The 14,034-nt window shown below is 33.8% G+C and overlaps 1 protein-coding gene across 2 annotated transcripts in view; it reads left to right on the top strand.

Moving 5' to 3' along the window:
- HMGCLL1 (3-hydroxymethyl-3-methylglutaryl-CoA lyase like 1) overlaps positions 1-14,034 on the top strand; it is a 78,645-nt gene that overhangs the window by 22,600 nt on the left and 42,011 nt on the right. For both annotated transcript variants that reach the window (XM_032104668.1, XM_032104669.1), the window contains exons 3-5: positions 404-511; positions 3,882-3,977; positions 5,715-5,863. In XM_032104668.1, the coding sequence (XP_031960559.1) occupies positions 404-511; positions 3,882-3,977; positions 5,715-5,863 (353 nt within the window). The remainder of the gene's footprint in view (positions 1-403; positions 512-3,881; positions 3,978-5,714; positions 5,864-14,034) is intronic.

Below are 14,034 nucleotides of genomic sequence, written 5' to 3'. Positions count from 1 at the left end.
AGAAATGTTAGTAGTATTAGCAGAATAGAGTTACTCTGCCTCAGCTGTGGAGCTTTTTTCTCCCATTTTTCTCTGGTCGCACTATTAGTATTTCCTTTGTCACTTCTTGCTAGTTTGGTGTTTAGTTAATAACAAATCATGAGGCCAGATCTATAACCAGTTATATAGAAGTGCTTACTTTTGAGATGGACAGAAAATGGAGTAAGATCATGTATACTGCCTAGTACCTTCCTTATACCTTCCTTATACTTCCTACTGTCAGGAAACAGTAGAGTTACGGTAAAATGTGCAAGTGTAGTTCATTATTGAAAAAAAAGGTATTGATTATGTACAGTTAACATTTCACTTACAAAAGTTTCTTATGTATTAAATACTTTGCTAAAGTATGTCTCCATGTCTATAGGTGATAGTCCCAACAGATATAAAAATTGAGTTAATCAACCAGCTTTCCAAAACAGGCCTGCCTGCAATAGAAGTGACCAGTTTCGTTTCATCCAAATGGGTGCCTCAGGTATGTAAAATTATCTCCATTCAGAACTATTTCAGTTTAAATGCCATTCCATTTATTTATGTAACATTCAGTTGTAACTAAAGATTTGGGATGGTGACACATCATTAATATAATTTAATGTTGTTCTCACTTCTTTTCTACCCTTCTAAAACTAGTAGTCATTGATGTAAAAAAGAAAAGTAGTATACGTTATTTTCTTTTTCGCTAAGTGAAATGTAATTTTCCACATTTGGAAATGTGTTTGGAAGATCTAAATTTGGGACTTCTGTATATGTAGTAGCAGTTAGGCACATTACTTATTTTGGAGTTCTAGCACTCTATCAGCAACTACGCTTAAATTTTGATGAATCATAATAATTTGCTCATTATTTTTCCAGAATTAATTTTTACATTTGGTAGAATTCAGCAGAAAACCTAACCTTTCTGGAATTGGCAGCAAAACTGCCTTGGCATTAGAGTGCCACGTTTTCAGTTGAGATTTAACACTGCAAATGCAGACTTAGTCCTGAAGTTTACTATTTAGCTCCTGTATGTGCAAATTAATTATTTCCTGCAAATAAGAAAATAAGTCAATACTTGTCTATGTAATTTAAACTATTTTTCAAGAAATTGCACTCTTGTTTGTACAGAAGAATTTGAATTCTTTATATTTGATAAGGAGCATACAAGTTATTTACAAATTAAAGCAAGAAGTTACTTAATTAGAGAAAATACTTCAGTTTTAACAATGTCTATTACATGTTTTACATCTGACAAAATGTAGATAAAGTTTGTCCATTTTAAACGGAGAACACATCCCGGGCCTGGACTGTATTCTAGGCTTTTCTCTGAGAAAAATATAGTATGGCCATGGTTATTCATGAGTTAGCAAAGCAAACTGTCCAACACTCTGAGGGACTGCTTTGCTTTATCTCAGTGTTCTCAGGGTCACCAGGGAAGAGTCTAGAAGAAGGATAATAGGAAAGGGGAAGAGAAGAGTGACAATGCAGAATTTCTTTGGTGTCAATGGAGGGGCACTGATATCTTGTCTGTTAAAAGGGAATACGTTAAGTTTTTCCAAGTGCCATCACACTTCGTCAGTTACTGCAACAGAGGATAATGCAGTTTCTTAAATGTTAGAAGAAAAAGCCTAAAGCAAAGGTGTATTTCTTCCTTTCTTGTTTATTTCCTTTTCCTGTGAGCCATTAGTACCAAATTTAGCACAGATTTGTCAGTTTAGAAAAAAATGACCAATCCCTTTTTATCTTAAATTCATGTCTGAATAGTTTGTTTTAATGGCTTGTATTTAAAATGTTTTTTATTTAAAAGATAAGATTGTGTTGCTTTGACAGAGTGCAGTCTTCACTTTGTCTTTTCTTTGCTCTTTCTTTCTTTTTTTTCATAGGTCATGGGAATAGAATTTACAGTTATGTTTAGATTACTCATTCACTTATTTCTGTTTTTAGTATTTTAAATTTTTTATGGTTTCCCATCCACTGTTGTTTTTGGCAAAGATTTTTTTACTGAAAAATCTAAAAGAAAAAGTTCCACAGTGACAAGGTGCCATATAAAACAGGATCCCACACCTATAACATAAATAGCCAAAAATTATAAATACCTACTATTAGGAAGCTTATTTTTAAAGAAATTGGGAAAAGAAATATTTTATTACAATTTAAAATCTTATAATATGCAATATGTGCAAAGATGGGATTTTACTTACAGTAAAAATAACAATGGGACAGATTAAATACATATAATATTATTTGGATCTGGCAGGTTTATACTGTTTGAAAAAGTGTCATTTTGGTTTTCCAGTATATTTTAAGCCAGCTATAATTGTGGAGTGTGAATTTAGTTCCAGCATTTGCCATTTAATTTATCATTTGGTTTCAGACATTCTTCTTTGCCCTGAGAAATGTAGCTATTACTTATATTAAATTAAGGAATGAAAAATTGTTCTTAAAAACCTAAGGTGTTAACAAAGGTTTTTTTGTGAGGTTGTCTGACCAATTTAGTTCATATAGGAGCAAATACAAGAAGTTGTTTTGTGCTATCACTTATTTCCTGATAAGAAATGAATTGTGTCTGGTGATAAAACACCTTTTGTACCATATAGCCATATATGGTAGATGCTGGGCTTAAATTTGAAGAGGAATACATGGATTTTTCTGATATTTTTAATCTATTCATTTTCATAGAAGGAAGCCAGTGACAGGAAGATTCCAGGTTACCAGTAGTATTCTTAGTTAATAATGTGGTATAATTTAATACCATGTATTTAGAATTGTGGTACTGCATAGCTATCAATAAGGTATCTGCTGAAAGTAAGGAGTAGTGAAAGCTCTATAGTTCATATATCTTCTCATATGGTGCTTCTCAAAATACTTTTCACCAGTGTGGAAAGAAACAGAAATCCAATTTAATAGTGTTTGCTTGAGAGATTTGCTTTTATGAGAGCTCATTTTAAAAGCATTTACAATGCACTATTCTTTTTTTAAAACTCAGAATCTTTAAGACTTGAAATAAGGGGATATGTTTTATTCACTGTATTGTTTTCAGGCATTCACACCATTGAAAAATATTTGTTTTCAACCCACTTCTTTTAAGAAAATATGGTTGTCTAAATATTCTGCATTTTATTAAATGTGTAAGTCTTTCATTCATCTTCTTGATTAGTACAGGGAGTATATTTAATCTTGAGTGTGTGAGAAAAACGTAAGAGTATCTTAAAAAGGCAGATTTTCTTTTGTGAGGGGGGACTAAGGAAAAAAAGTGCTCTGATCTTTGCTATAGTAAAGAAGTATTTTCTTCTTTAGAAAGAAACTTCTAAATATATTAAAAAATTACACTATGCAGACAACTGGATTTTGCTGTATTTTTAAGAAAAGATGTATTTAGTCTTTTCAAATGTTCTGATTACAGTGTTGAGTAATACAACTTCAGTTATGCTTAATATTGTGAAGTTGCATTCATCAGCATGCTGAAGTTGTCAAGATTTGTATGTTTTTTTACTCTGTTAGTTCCATCTATTGAGTCCAGTGAAGCAAAGTTAAAGTTGCTGTAACAATTCATGTGAACAGCATGATCATGTCTGTCAATTTGTAATGCAAATTATATTTTTACAGATACACACAAAGGAACACTGTAGAAGTCGTAACCCCAGTTCTATATTCATGTAGATCTCAAAAGATTACAATGCAAATAGTCAAAAGTAAAGAAATTAAAAAAGAGTATTTGTACAAAATCAGTTTAACCCCCTTGTTGTTAGACTTTTTGTATGAAATGTAAAAGTAATGAAGGCAAAACCGCAGGCTAAGCCAATTTCTGTTTACATATAAAAAAATCAAAAAATAACTTCTGATCAATACAAATCATTTATATATTTTAGATGGCAGATCACAAAGAAGTAATGAGGGGCATTGAGCGGCATCCGGGAGTCCAGTATCCCGTTCTCACACCTAATCTTCAAGGTTTTCATTCTGCTGTAAGTGCCTTCATAGGTGTTGTCCACATTTACCTCTTTTATGTTTCAGACACTTTCAGTTCAGTACCAGAAGCTAGCTATTTAATGTTAGAAATAGGCTATAGTTTTTTTCACTGAAAATGCTCAGTTTTCATTATGAAAAATGGGGAAAATCACAGTGATGTTAAACTCTGTGTATTCATATTTTAGTGGAGGCATTGACCAGGAACTTTGTAAGTTCCTTTAAATGATGTTTATATATAAAGGGCAAGACAGTTCTTCCTCTTTGTCTTGTTGGCCCTAGAAAAGTTTCTGAAGAGTGTCTTGGTGGAAAGTACTGAAGAAGGATGAGGAAAGACTCATTTAAATGAAAAAGGTTTATAGCAATTCTGGATCTCATTTTGGTTGGGTTTGAAAGTTTAAATTGTTTCAGTTCTTTCAAAATATTCAAAATATTCAAAATTATAGACTCAAAGTGTTTAAAAGTGTGAAAATTGAGCAGTTCAGTCTTCTCAAAATGTACACATGTCCAGTCAAATCTTTACACTTTTTTTGTTTTTTGAAAATTTTTGATGCTTCTGGTTTTGTCTTGATGTAGGACAAACTGTATTTGGAAAGCACACTACTTGGTGGATATTTGTGGTCTAGTCTATCATTCAGTTCCTATACCGAAATATCTGTTAAAACAGAATCCTGTGCATAGTTGACTTAACTATCAACAGTCATATTATAGTGCCACAACTTCGTCTCAATGGTAGCTTGTATGAATTGAATTAATTGTGCTTTAATGCTATACTGTATTTAGTGATATAATGAAGGGAAAACAATGAAAAAAATAGTTGTACATGACTCCTGTATTCTTCCTTGCTGATATTTTTTCCCTCTGTTTGAAAGACTATTTGTCCCTGTAAGGGTTGTTGAATTTTAGACATTATCCTGCAGAGGCAGAGAGTAAAGGCAAAAGCTCCATACTTTTTCATTGAACAAGAGTATTATTCTGACTGGAGAGTGAGAATTAGTTAATTATTCTCCTAAGCTTAAATGTTTTCCTCTCCTATCAGTTGGCTTTCAGCCTTCTAGTTTGCCTCGTTAGTTGATTTACTGAGGTTCTGTGGTACTGAGAACAAGCTCGGGATAATTGCCCCTTCAGTGAAGTCACCACATTTACACATTTTCTAGACTTGTGTTTGCTCTGAGACTTCTCTCAGCAGACTCTCATGTACACATTTTCCATATTATCCATATCTACTGTGACACCAAGACCAATGGAGCCCTTGATCCTAGAGTTGGCTCTAACAAGGAAATCCCTGTTGGTTATTGTTGCTGCTCTAGACATATGCACACAGAGAGCTTTCCCAAGCATGAGAATGACTTCCTGGTATGCAAGAGGAACAGACATTGTGAGAGTTGTTATATGATCTTTTCCTTTTCTAAGAAGATGAATATAAATATCAATCATTTTTGTTTGTATAGTTGGTCCATGTAATTTCCTACATCTTATTACCTTTATCATTCATCATTTTAAAAACATGTTTAACTAATTGCAAAGAAAAGGAAGAAAATATGCAATGATCTCAAAATTTGATTCAATCTGTCTATATGTGATAGCTTAGAAAAAATGGAATTAAAGTTAGATTTTAGATATGGATGGTATACTTAATGTACTTTAAAATTTTAGAATGTTGTACAGAATTAAATGCTTAATCTAATACTTTAATATAGTGTGATGATTTTGTTTTCTTGAAATGTATTTTTTAGATCGCAGCAGGAGCTACAGAAGTCTCAGTATTTGGTGCAGCATCTGAATCTTTTAGCAAAATGAATATTAACTGTTCAATTGAAGAAAGCATAGAAAAGTTTGAAGCAGTCACTAAATCTGCAAGGAATATGAATATTCCAGTGCGTGGGTAAATATACAGATTCTGAAGTAATACAGAGTTATTTGAGTCATTGTTACAGGGGTTGTTTGGTACCAGTAGGAAAGTTTATTACCAAATTTTCACATTGTAGATGAATTGTAATAATAGTCTTTACTGAGATTTTTTATTTTTAAGATTGAATAAGTTTAGTTGTTACTGCAATTTTAACTACTGATGGTGACTCTTTTGCTGTGGAAATTGAAAAAAGAAAGCTGTGTTTATGAGATAACTATTTTATTATACAAATTTATATTTACTACCGCAGATGACAGAATAAAATTTCTTTTGTGCTGTTCAAAATTCGTAACACTTGCTGGAACTTTAAAAATTGCCCTACAAATTTTTATTTTATTGTAGAATTCATAATATATCACTTCATACATTTGTAGCATCAAGGTATGAAAGTGAGATAACAAATTTACTCCTAAGAAAAATCTTGTTCTGTATATAAGTTATCTTGAAAACCTAGGCACTGAAAATTTTGAGTCTCCAGTGCATGAAACTCTAGAATTGTCCAGCATTTATTTTTTAGTTTAAAATTATCCTGAATGGTACTCTCTCTTGAACAGTACATGTTTTCATTTCCATTTTCTTTTGCATTACAGGTAAGAACTACTTACCTAAGATTATTTGTGAAGGTCCTTGTGAATGCAGAAGGGCTCACATAGATTCAAGGAGAAACTCAACAGTGAGATTCCTTGAGGATTATTAGTAATGTAAACTACATCATGCTTAGAAAATACCTGGACTTGAAAATAGGTGGAGGTAGATACCTCAGAGACTAAGTACTTGAAAACCTGTCTGGGAATAAATACTGGGTTCTGTCTTTGCTCCAGAAATAGTGAGGTAATGCTACTGCACACTTCTTTTCACAACAGTGTGTGGTTGTTTGGGCATTTGCCTTGAGAATGGGAAATCTGACTTCTAGTTATACTTCTGCTGCAGAGGATCACAGAACAGCAGTATGGTTTAGGTTGAGAGAGAGCTCTGGAGATTGTCTTGTCCAGCCCAAGGACAAAAAAACTCAACCTGAGTGCTCACAGCCCTGAAAGGCAGTTGTATCCTGGGCTGCATCAAAAGCAGCGTGGCCAGCAGGGCAAGGGAGGGGATTCTGCCCCTGTACTCTGCTCTAATGAGATGTCACGCGGAGTGCTGCATAGAGTTCTGGTTCCCCGCCATAAGAAGGACATGGAACTGTTGGAGCAAGTCCTGCAGAGGGACTGGAGCATGTCACTTACAAGGTCAGGCTGAGGAAGTTGGTGCTGTTCAGCCTGGAGAAGAGGAGGTTTTGTGGAGGCCTCAAAGCAACCTTCCAATATCTGAAGGAGGCTACAGGGAAGCCGGAGAGGGACTCTTTGTCAGGAGCTGTAATGATAGGACAAGGGGGAAAAGCTTCAAGAGTAGGTTTAGAGTAGATATTATGAGGAAATTCTTTACTGTGAGGGTGGTGAGGCACTGGAACAGGTTGCCCAGAGAAGGTGTGGATACTCCATCCCTGGAGCTGTTGTTCAAAGCCAAGTTGGATGGAGCTCTGAGCAACCTGGTCTATTGGAAGGAGGTGTCCCTACCCATGTCAGGAGCGTTGGAACTAGATGATCTCTAAGGTTCCTTTCAATCCAAACCATACTGTGCTTCTATGATTTCCCCCCACACACAGAGCCAACCAAGGATAGCTCATAAATGCTTGGGTTCCTTTTCCATAGCCTGGGTATGTTTCAGGAGGAAAATCACCAAATAGGGAAGTAAAGATGTTCATTGTATTAAGAAATAGTAACTTGTACCAGAGTTTAAATACCATTTCCAGCTGCTAATCTGCCAGGTAGAGTCAGGATTTGCCTCCCTGAGCAACTTCTCATATAAGAGGTCTGTTATTTAAAAGCTCTCTGCTACCACTTTTTGTCACATTTTTTCTAAAACTAAATTCTGACCTGAGAACATAACCAGAAATTTGAGTTCTCCAGGAGGATTAAGCACAGGAATGCCTGAATTTCAGGTCCCAGGCAGGTGTGGTTAAGGGAATAGGCAGTCAATTCAGAAAAACCAGCATGTGTATAGCAACAAACCTTATGCACTTGTGAAGGTTTTTACACTAAACTTCTGTTTTCTGTTTTTTTTTCAGATGTCTAGGCATGTCAGGAGATACTTTCTGTTTCATTTCCCTGTATTTAACTAATAATATTCAACCAAATGGTACAACCATCCGGGAAATCCTCAAGGCCTATGTATTGTAGAAGTTTTTTGATTATTTTTTATTATTATTATTTTTATTATTATTTTTGATTTTATTTTTATTATTAATTATGGAGGATGTCAGAAAAGGGGCTTTGCAACTTATCCATAAGATGTAAATTGTAGGTGATGAAGAAACCCCTGTAGTGTACTGTGGATTGATTTTCACCTTAAAATATTAACTTGTCTTCTTTGCACTAATTTTCATATGTTTAAAAAAGTGGCAACCTGGTGCTTTTTTCCTCCCACAGATTATGTCTATTGCATTTGTAACATACCAGAAGCAATTATTCTGGCACTGATACACTGATGTGATGGAATTAACTGTTCTCATGGCAGAGTTCTACAACATTCCCAAACATTTATTGTCTACTGTCTGACAAACCATGTGGCTTTTATTTTTCTTCACCCAGAAAAAAAAAAAAAGGAGAAAGAAGTCAGAGGCAGAAAGTGGTAGAACAGAAGAATAGCACAGCAAAAAAAAAATTAAAGTAATAATTTAAAGAACAAATCAAAGCAAAGAGTTAAAAGGGAGGAATATCAAGAACCAGATAGTGAACCACACAGAACAGTACAGAGATGAAGGGAAAGGAGATAATTGATCTCAGGGAAAATACAGTCAGATTATATTTTGAAAATTCTTACTTTGTGTATCCAGTACAGATATCTTTAATTTCACTGCAATATGCAAACATAAGATAAACTTCATACAGTACATGCAGGAAAATTTTATTGAGTCTGTCATGGCAGGTGCAGTATATTACAGAACACTTCAAGAGAGGACTGCTTAATATCAGATATGCTGCAAAGTGAGCAGATTCAAAGTTGTGAATGAGAATTATGTAAGTGCACTTCAGCTATAGCTTTCTTCCTTAGGCTTACAGGTCTAGGAAAAGTTGTTAATCATTCAGAATTAAATAGCCATTAACAGAATAATTCAATTTGTGGGGTTGTAACCAAGTAAAAGATCCAAATAGAGAGGATATGTATATTGAAGAGAAGCTACATTTCTGTGAATGTCACATGTATCTTCATCACATTATATTAGTTTGAGAATTAATTTATCCAGTAAAAAATAGAGATTGAGCCACAGGAGATAAGATGATGGTTTAATGTTAGACTTTAACAAATCGAAAAGTTTAAGGGAGAACTGCTGGTATTTTTCCAGGGGGATCTAATACAACTCAATAATAAAGTCGCCAATCTGCTAAAAGCCTGCTGATAATCTAAACTGCAGAATGTGGAGCCTTATTTCATAAAAATAACCCTAACTTAGGTAATAATTCTGAGTATTCACTGAACATGGGTTTTCAGTATATGAAAATGTTGAAAAGAAGGTTTTGAGCACTCTAGTAAGTTAGAAGATAAAAGAGAATTGGTTAACACCATACATTTGGATTTTGAGTGCACTTTTAAAAAAATCCATCCCAGGAAGATTTTGAGGAGTAAAAATAGTAATTAATGAGAAATAAAATAATACTATGGATCAGACTCTAGGCGAATATGCTTTAAAGAGAATAATTACCAAGTATTGTGATATTTTGACTCGTGTCCCTCCCTGTTCATACTCATTCAGATGCAGTCCTCATGGGTTGCAGAGTTAAAAGGCTATGGGAAGCATTGAGACAGAATGATTTCTCAGAAATAATAATCAAAAGGGTTTGCTTAATGCCCATGTACTTCACTGCTTTCTTTAAAGCTCCAGTGTATTTTCTTGAGTAGAATTCTGAAGACCAGAAAAAAATAGCAGAAGCCCGAATATAGAAATACAGAATTCAGAAGTGATGCCTTTTCTTGGTCTTAAAATTAAGAATCAAACACAGTTAGAAGGGAAAAAGGGATTTTACTTTTGTATTTATTTTAAGGATCCTTAGGTGCACCAAGTCCAGGTGGAATGTGCCAAAATGCACATCTCAATGCACACACCCGATAGATCAGGTATAACATTATAGGTCTTACTAATTAGCATATCTATCAAAGATTCCTCAGTGAGAGGCTTGAGTGAACCCCCCTCCCCAACGAACCTTCCCTTGGATGGTTCTATTTTAGTTTACAAAATGTGTTCTGGAGAGGACCTTGGTGTCTGGGGCTTTCTGATCCTTAACTACGAGGCTTCTAAGAGAAGGACTTCTTTTTTTAATAGTACATCTCTCAGCAGTTGAACAAAGGTCTAGGAGGCGGACTTAAAACTTTTAATTAGTTAAAAAATGAAAAAATGCCCTTAAAGATGAAGCATCAGTTTTGAATTCCAAATCCAGGAAGTAAGTAGATCTGTTTACAATATTTCAGCTGCTGGTGAGGGGGGGATTATAGAAGCAGATAGATATTCCAGACAATTCTAGAAAACTAAACCATGATTTTCTCTGGTAGCAACACCCAAGAAAAGCCTGCACTACTACAGGGAATTCATTAGTTCTTGAGAGAAAGTAGTTCATTAGTTCCCAAATACTGCAGTACATTTGGAAGACTTCTGGAGTTTTTCATTGTATTTAATGACATAAAACACTGGGTTTATCACCCTCAATGAAAAAAATTAAAAGATAATCAGAAAGTAAAACTTAAACTGAGATTTCACAGAAGTATTCAGTGCAACCATGGTGACTTTTCCCTGGAAATAAAACAATCAGAAAAGAATTAGCTATTAAGTCTGTTCAAAAGAAGCTGCTTTTAGTGACAGATAAAACAAATGGCATTTTGGTGTCCCGATTCCATCAAAAATTTTTAAATGCTGAGAGAGTCAAGGGTTTGTGGCAAGTTTTTTTGATACTCAGTATTTTGAATAGGGCTCATGGTTTGACTGGTTGTTACTCAATTAAAGAAGATTAGTTTCAGGTTTTTTGTTGTGTGGCTATTATTTACTGACAGTAATTATATGTTGTTTATAACTATGGTAACATGAGGCACATCTGAGCATGACCACAAAACAAGTCTGAGCTTGTCATCCTAAATCTTCTTGTAGTTACTAGGGGGAATTAGGCAACCTTCATGCTGTGGTTTACTGTATGTGCTTTTTAAAAGTACTTTTTTTTTAAGTTTCATCTTATCCTAAGTGCCATAGGATAAGATGAAACAGTCTCTGGATGGTCCATCCTTTTGGCTGCAAAGGAGTATAGGTCCATCCAGTGTTGGTCATTCTGTAGGTGACCTGTGTAAGGCTAAGGATGATTATCTCATATATTAGAAGTAAGAGCAAATGAATCCCATCCTACCTGTGCATAGGCAAAGGATGAGGACCTTATAATTTGTGTAAATTACAAGAGATGGAAGAAATGTATTAATAGGCTTTGTGCTGCAAGGTATCACAAAATGAAGCTGTTGACTGTACAGAGAAATATTTTTACTCTGTGGACTTAGTTTTTAATCACCCTTTTAGACACTGGCAGATTTAGAGAACCATAGCCAAAACCTGCAGCCCTTCCTCAAGTAAACTCTGAGGAATACACATTTTAAATTCTAATATAAATTTTGTAGGCTAAATATTTTGCTAGAATTACTAAAGTAATAAAAATAATAGTATGCATGAATTGTATTTGTGTTCATTTCAATACAGAGATTGTTTCCTTTCTAAAGTGCTATTATTTTTTAAAGCGTTATTTATTTGCAGGAAATGGATAATTTAGTGCCTTGCCCTAAATCCTTATTTAAGCAGTTGAAAAATACTTCCAAAAATAATTTTAAGGGGTTTGAATTTTATTTCCTATTTTTACTGGCAATTTACAATTTATGTAGTGAGCATAAATCATTGGCAATCCTTGAATCTTATGAAAAATGCACTCAAACAGTTGAAACTAAACTTTAAGCTTTTGCATGTCTTACTATTACTACAGCTGCGCTAACATTGACTCCATCATCATCCAGAAAATTTATGTTGTCAGCTGTCACATTTAAAATCTGTAGCACAGTCCACAGTTTCCTAAATGTTTACTAAATTAGTTCAAATGTTTATGAAGAATTGAAATGTTGCATATGGTCTTAGAAGTTAGACCATTTATTAGCATCATAAAGGGCTGGGGTTTTGTTGGTTTTTGTTTGGGATTGGTTTTTTGGGTGGTTTTTTTTGATATATGCATAAAAACTTTAAATAACATCTGGGACACACTCTGTGAAGACACTGAGCCAAATCAGTTATGAACTGTGTGGTCAGCTAATTACTGTTCTGCATGTTTTACATGTAAAGTGACACAAAATAGTGCTGGTTTTAAATTTGCACCTTTTAATGCATAATTCAGGTACTATTAAAAATCAAAAATTATTCAGTGATTAAAAATTAAGTCTAACAGCCAGGGTTGATAAAAAACGGTGGAAATGGTAATTGGAAGGAGTCACCTTGGAGTGTCCCTAAAGATATCATGAATTTACATATGAAGAAATGTTAAGTAAATTCTGATTAAGCTGGTTTCTCCAAGTTAATGTATTCCGTTAAGCTAGATTCTTTTAAGTTAACGTATTCAAAATTTAAACAGACAGCGGGAATGAATTGCAATTAGTACAGTAGAACAGTAAAGGAAGTAACGACTGGGATTTTTTCCCCCTTTTCCACAAATGGTGCTTTGGGTTCCTCTGACAATGACATAAAATCAGACTACCTCCCTTTTGAAACATTCAGTTCTATATAGGACGGCCTTATTCCTAATAAAAAATGAACAGGGGATATAAGACTGAAATGTTGTAATGTTTTTCCTCTACTGAAAACCACTTCCCCATGGTCAGCAATTAAAAGCTGTATTTATGTCCCAGACCTAAAAAATTTTCATGTGAATAGCCCTTTTAAGGCCATTTGTGCAAATGTGAATGCCTATGCAATGTTTAGAGGTTCAGCGTTAGAAAAACAGATACAAATGGTTGATGTAGAATACCTCTAGAAGCATTTCCTTTACAAAGCTGCTGCTTCATAAATTAAAGCACATGTAATCACACCTTAGTTCTAAACTGCTCTATGTAATTCCTTGTTTATGTCCTATGCCTTTTAAGAATGAGTTGTATGGTACAGTTCACAGTACATAAAAGTATTTTGAAAACGTATCAATATTTGACTTATATCTGTGTTTGTACAGAATTCAAATGCTGATTGATATACTTGAAATATAGCAATATTTTTTCCATGAAAAATAGATAAAAAACAAAACGAGTGGTGTGTATTATTATGATTATTATTATTACTATTTATTATTATATTGTCATTACCACCTCTTATATTATACTATAACAAAAACTAATCAGGTTGCAACATATGTAATTCCTTGTTGCTTATAGGAAATAATTATTGATTCACTTTGATGCTAATACACATATTAAACAAAATATAATCAAGACTTAAAGAATTGATTTTGTCTTGTGCTAATGATATCTGGATTTATTTTGAAAAAAAAAAAGACATGGAAGAACTTTTTTTTTTTTATTTTAATATACTTGTAACAATTGGTTTTGGAAACGAATAGTGAAGTCTGTTTTGTTTATAAAGACACATCCTGATTATCCAGAACTTCTGATTATCAAGATAATAAGAATTTATAACTCAGTTCAACAATGTTCTTTTTTTTTCTTTTGTTACAGTCCATCCTGAATAACTTGAGATATTTGGATGGCCTTACAGTAGGGAATTTTTGATATGTAATTAGAAATACCATAAGATAAACTCAACAATTCAGTTTTGCAAAAATACATACAGTTCAAAGCTCTGTGTGTTTTAGGAATACAGACAAACTCAGAACTCATATTTTCTGGTATTCTGGAATACTTAGGGCTCGAATACACATTTTTTTTACATTGCTTTAAAATGCCCATTTTAAAGAACTACACTGTGTGGTTTAGCACAGTCACAATTATTCTGATAATATTGTTAATTTATACTCGTTATCACTTTTCTAGATGGTAAAACCAGTGTAACACCTTCATGTCACTGTAAGTGAGCCTATATTTGGGGTTATGGA

This window comes from Corvus moneduloides, chromosome 3, assembly GCF_009650955.1.
Source record: "Corvus moneduloides isolate bCorMon1 chromosome 3, bCorMon1.pri, whole genome shotgun sequence".
Lineage (NCBI taxonomy): Eukaryota > Metazoa > Chordata > Aves > Passeriformes > Corvidae > Corvus > Corvus moneduloides.
Note: the sequence above shows the minus strand (reverse complement) of the source record. Positions and strands in the feature narration are given on the sequence as shown.